The sequence below is a fragment of the Chrysochloris asiatica genome, unplaced genomic scaffold (assembly GCF_000296735.1).
Source record: "Chrysochloris asiatica unplaced genomic scaffold, ChrAsi1.0 scaffold00381, whole genome shotgun sequence".
In the NCBI taxonomy this organism is placed as follows: domain Eukaryota; kingdom Metazoa; phylum Chordata; class Mammalia; order Afrosoricida; family Chrysochloridae; genus Chrysochloris; species Chrysochloris asiatica.
This window is the reverse complement of record NW_006408899.1, coordinates 1,717,263-1,718,955: the sequence shown is the minus strand read 5'-3', so window position 1 is coordinate 1,718,955 and position 1,693 is coordinate 1,717,263. Positions and strand designations below refer to the sequence as shown.

At 38.3% G+C, this 1,693-nt stretch overlaps 1 protein-coding gene across 1 annotated transcript; it reads right to left on the bottom strand.

Annotated features, from left to right (window-relative positions):
• Positions 1–498: 498 nt before the first annotated feature.
• Positions 499–1,440, bottom strand: LOC102838325 (olfactory receptor 5AN1-like). The gene has a single exon (XM_006876488.1). The coding sequence runs from the start codon at positions 1,438–1,440 to the stop codon at positions 499–501; it is 942 nt and encodes a 313-aa protein (XP_006876550.1).
• Positions 1,441–1,693: the final 253 nt, after the last annotated feature.

The window sequence follows — 1,693 nt, the reverse complement described above, 5'->3', positions numbered from 1 at the left end:
ATTTCAATTTTTATTCTCTCAATTCCTGGTGCCTTGTTCTTTGCCAATTCTTTCAATGCACTTTGGGCTTCCTCCCTGAGTATCATTAGCTCTTGTTCATATGGTACCTCTTGAAAGGAATTGTCAAATGAGAACCCACTTTGCTGTGTTCCCTTTCTCACAAAACAAAATACATTATTTAAAAAGACGAAAAGAAACCCCTTGTTAAGACCTCCATTAAAAAACACTCACAATAATTGTTCACAAAGATGAAAGTCTTTCCAAACTCAGCTAATATTTTCCTCCAACCTTCAAGTGGTACTAAACCATATTTCTAAAGCCTTATTTTTGTGTTGGAGTCCTGGTGTATGCCACACACTAACCACTCTTTGGAAATACTACACAGGGTCGTGATGAGTCAGAACCAACTCTACAGCATTTTAAAACAACAATATTCGTGTTGTTTTAAATTTACCTTGGAATAAAATGTACAAATTATGTAAATATTGTCCAAAACTCTCAAGAAAACATTTTCTTCTTCCATCTGTCTAAGGCATCTTTGATTTCCTTGTTTCTTAGACTATAGATCAATGGATTTAACATGGGAATTACTACAGTGTATACAACAGAAGCCAGTTTGCTTTGGCTGAGAGAATCATCAGAGCTCGGGTATAAATACACAAAAGTGCTTGAACCATAAAAAAGGGTCACTGTTGTTAGGTGAGATGCACAAGTGTTGAAAGCCTTGGACCTGCCTTTGGCTGAACTGACCTTCAAAATACTGGCAATGATATAACCATAGGATATCGTGATAACCAGGGCAGAGGCCAGCCCATAGATGACTGTGAGCACAGAAAGTACAACTTGTACAAAAAAGGTGTCAGAGCAAGATAACATCATCATCTGGTGCATGTCACAGAAGAAGTGGTTAATGACATTTGGCCCACAGAAATGGAGCTGAAGTAAGCCACACAGTTGGACAAAGGAGCCAAAGGTTCCAGTTATACAAGATCCTACCACCATCTGCAGACAGAGAGCAGGGGACATGATGACTGTGTAAAGTAGAGGACTGCATATGGCAGCATAGCGATCATAAGCCATGGCGGCCAGAAGACAGCTCTCACTTAGACCAAAGCAAGAGAAGAAGAAGTACTGCATGGTGCACCCCCAAAAAGTGATGGATTTAAATTCCTGAAAGAAATCGAAGAGCATCTTGGGGGCTGTGGAGGAAACATAGCATATATCTAAGAATGCAAGCTTATTCAGGAAGTAATACATGGGTGTGTGCAGGTGGGAGTCCATCTTGATCAGGACAATAAGACCCAGGTTCCAGAACACTGTCATGAGGTAGATCCCTAGGAATATTGAAAAGAGGAAGACTGTGAGCTTTGGAAATTCAGAGAATCCCACGAGGATGAACCAGGTAACTGTAGTGCTGTTTCTTCCTTCACCTACTTCCATGGTGCTCCTGAGATCTACAGAGAGAAAGAAAAAGAAATCTCTTGTTATCTCAGTATTCACAAGTTATTGAATTTAAAAGTTACACATTCCAACAACTTAAAAGCAGAAGAAAAACTGACCACTTCTATTTCTTAATATTTTAAAATTTCTATTAATATATGATATACATACTGAATAGAACATGTATATCATACAAACCTCCAGTTTTGTTGTTTCCTTAAATAATATTGTGCATTAAACATTTTTTTTGTGT

Excerpts from the sequence above, each read along its gene's own strand:
- LOC102838325 (XM_006876488.1), bottom strand. The coding sequence starts at position 1,440 with ATGGAAGTAGGTGAAGGAAGAAACAGCACTACAGTTACCTGGTTCATC.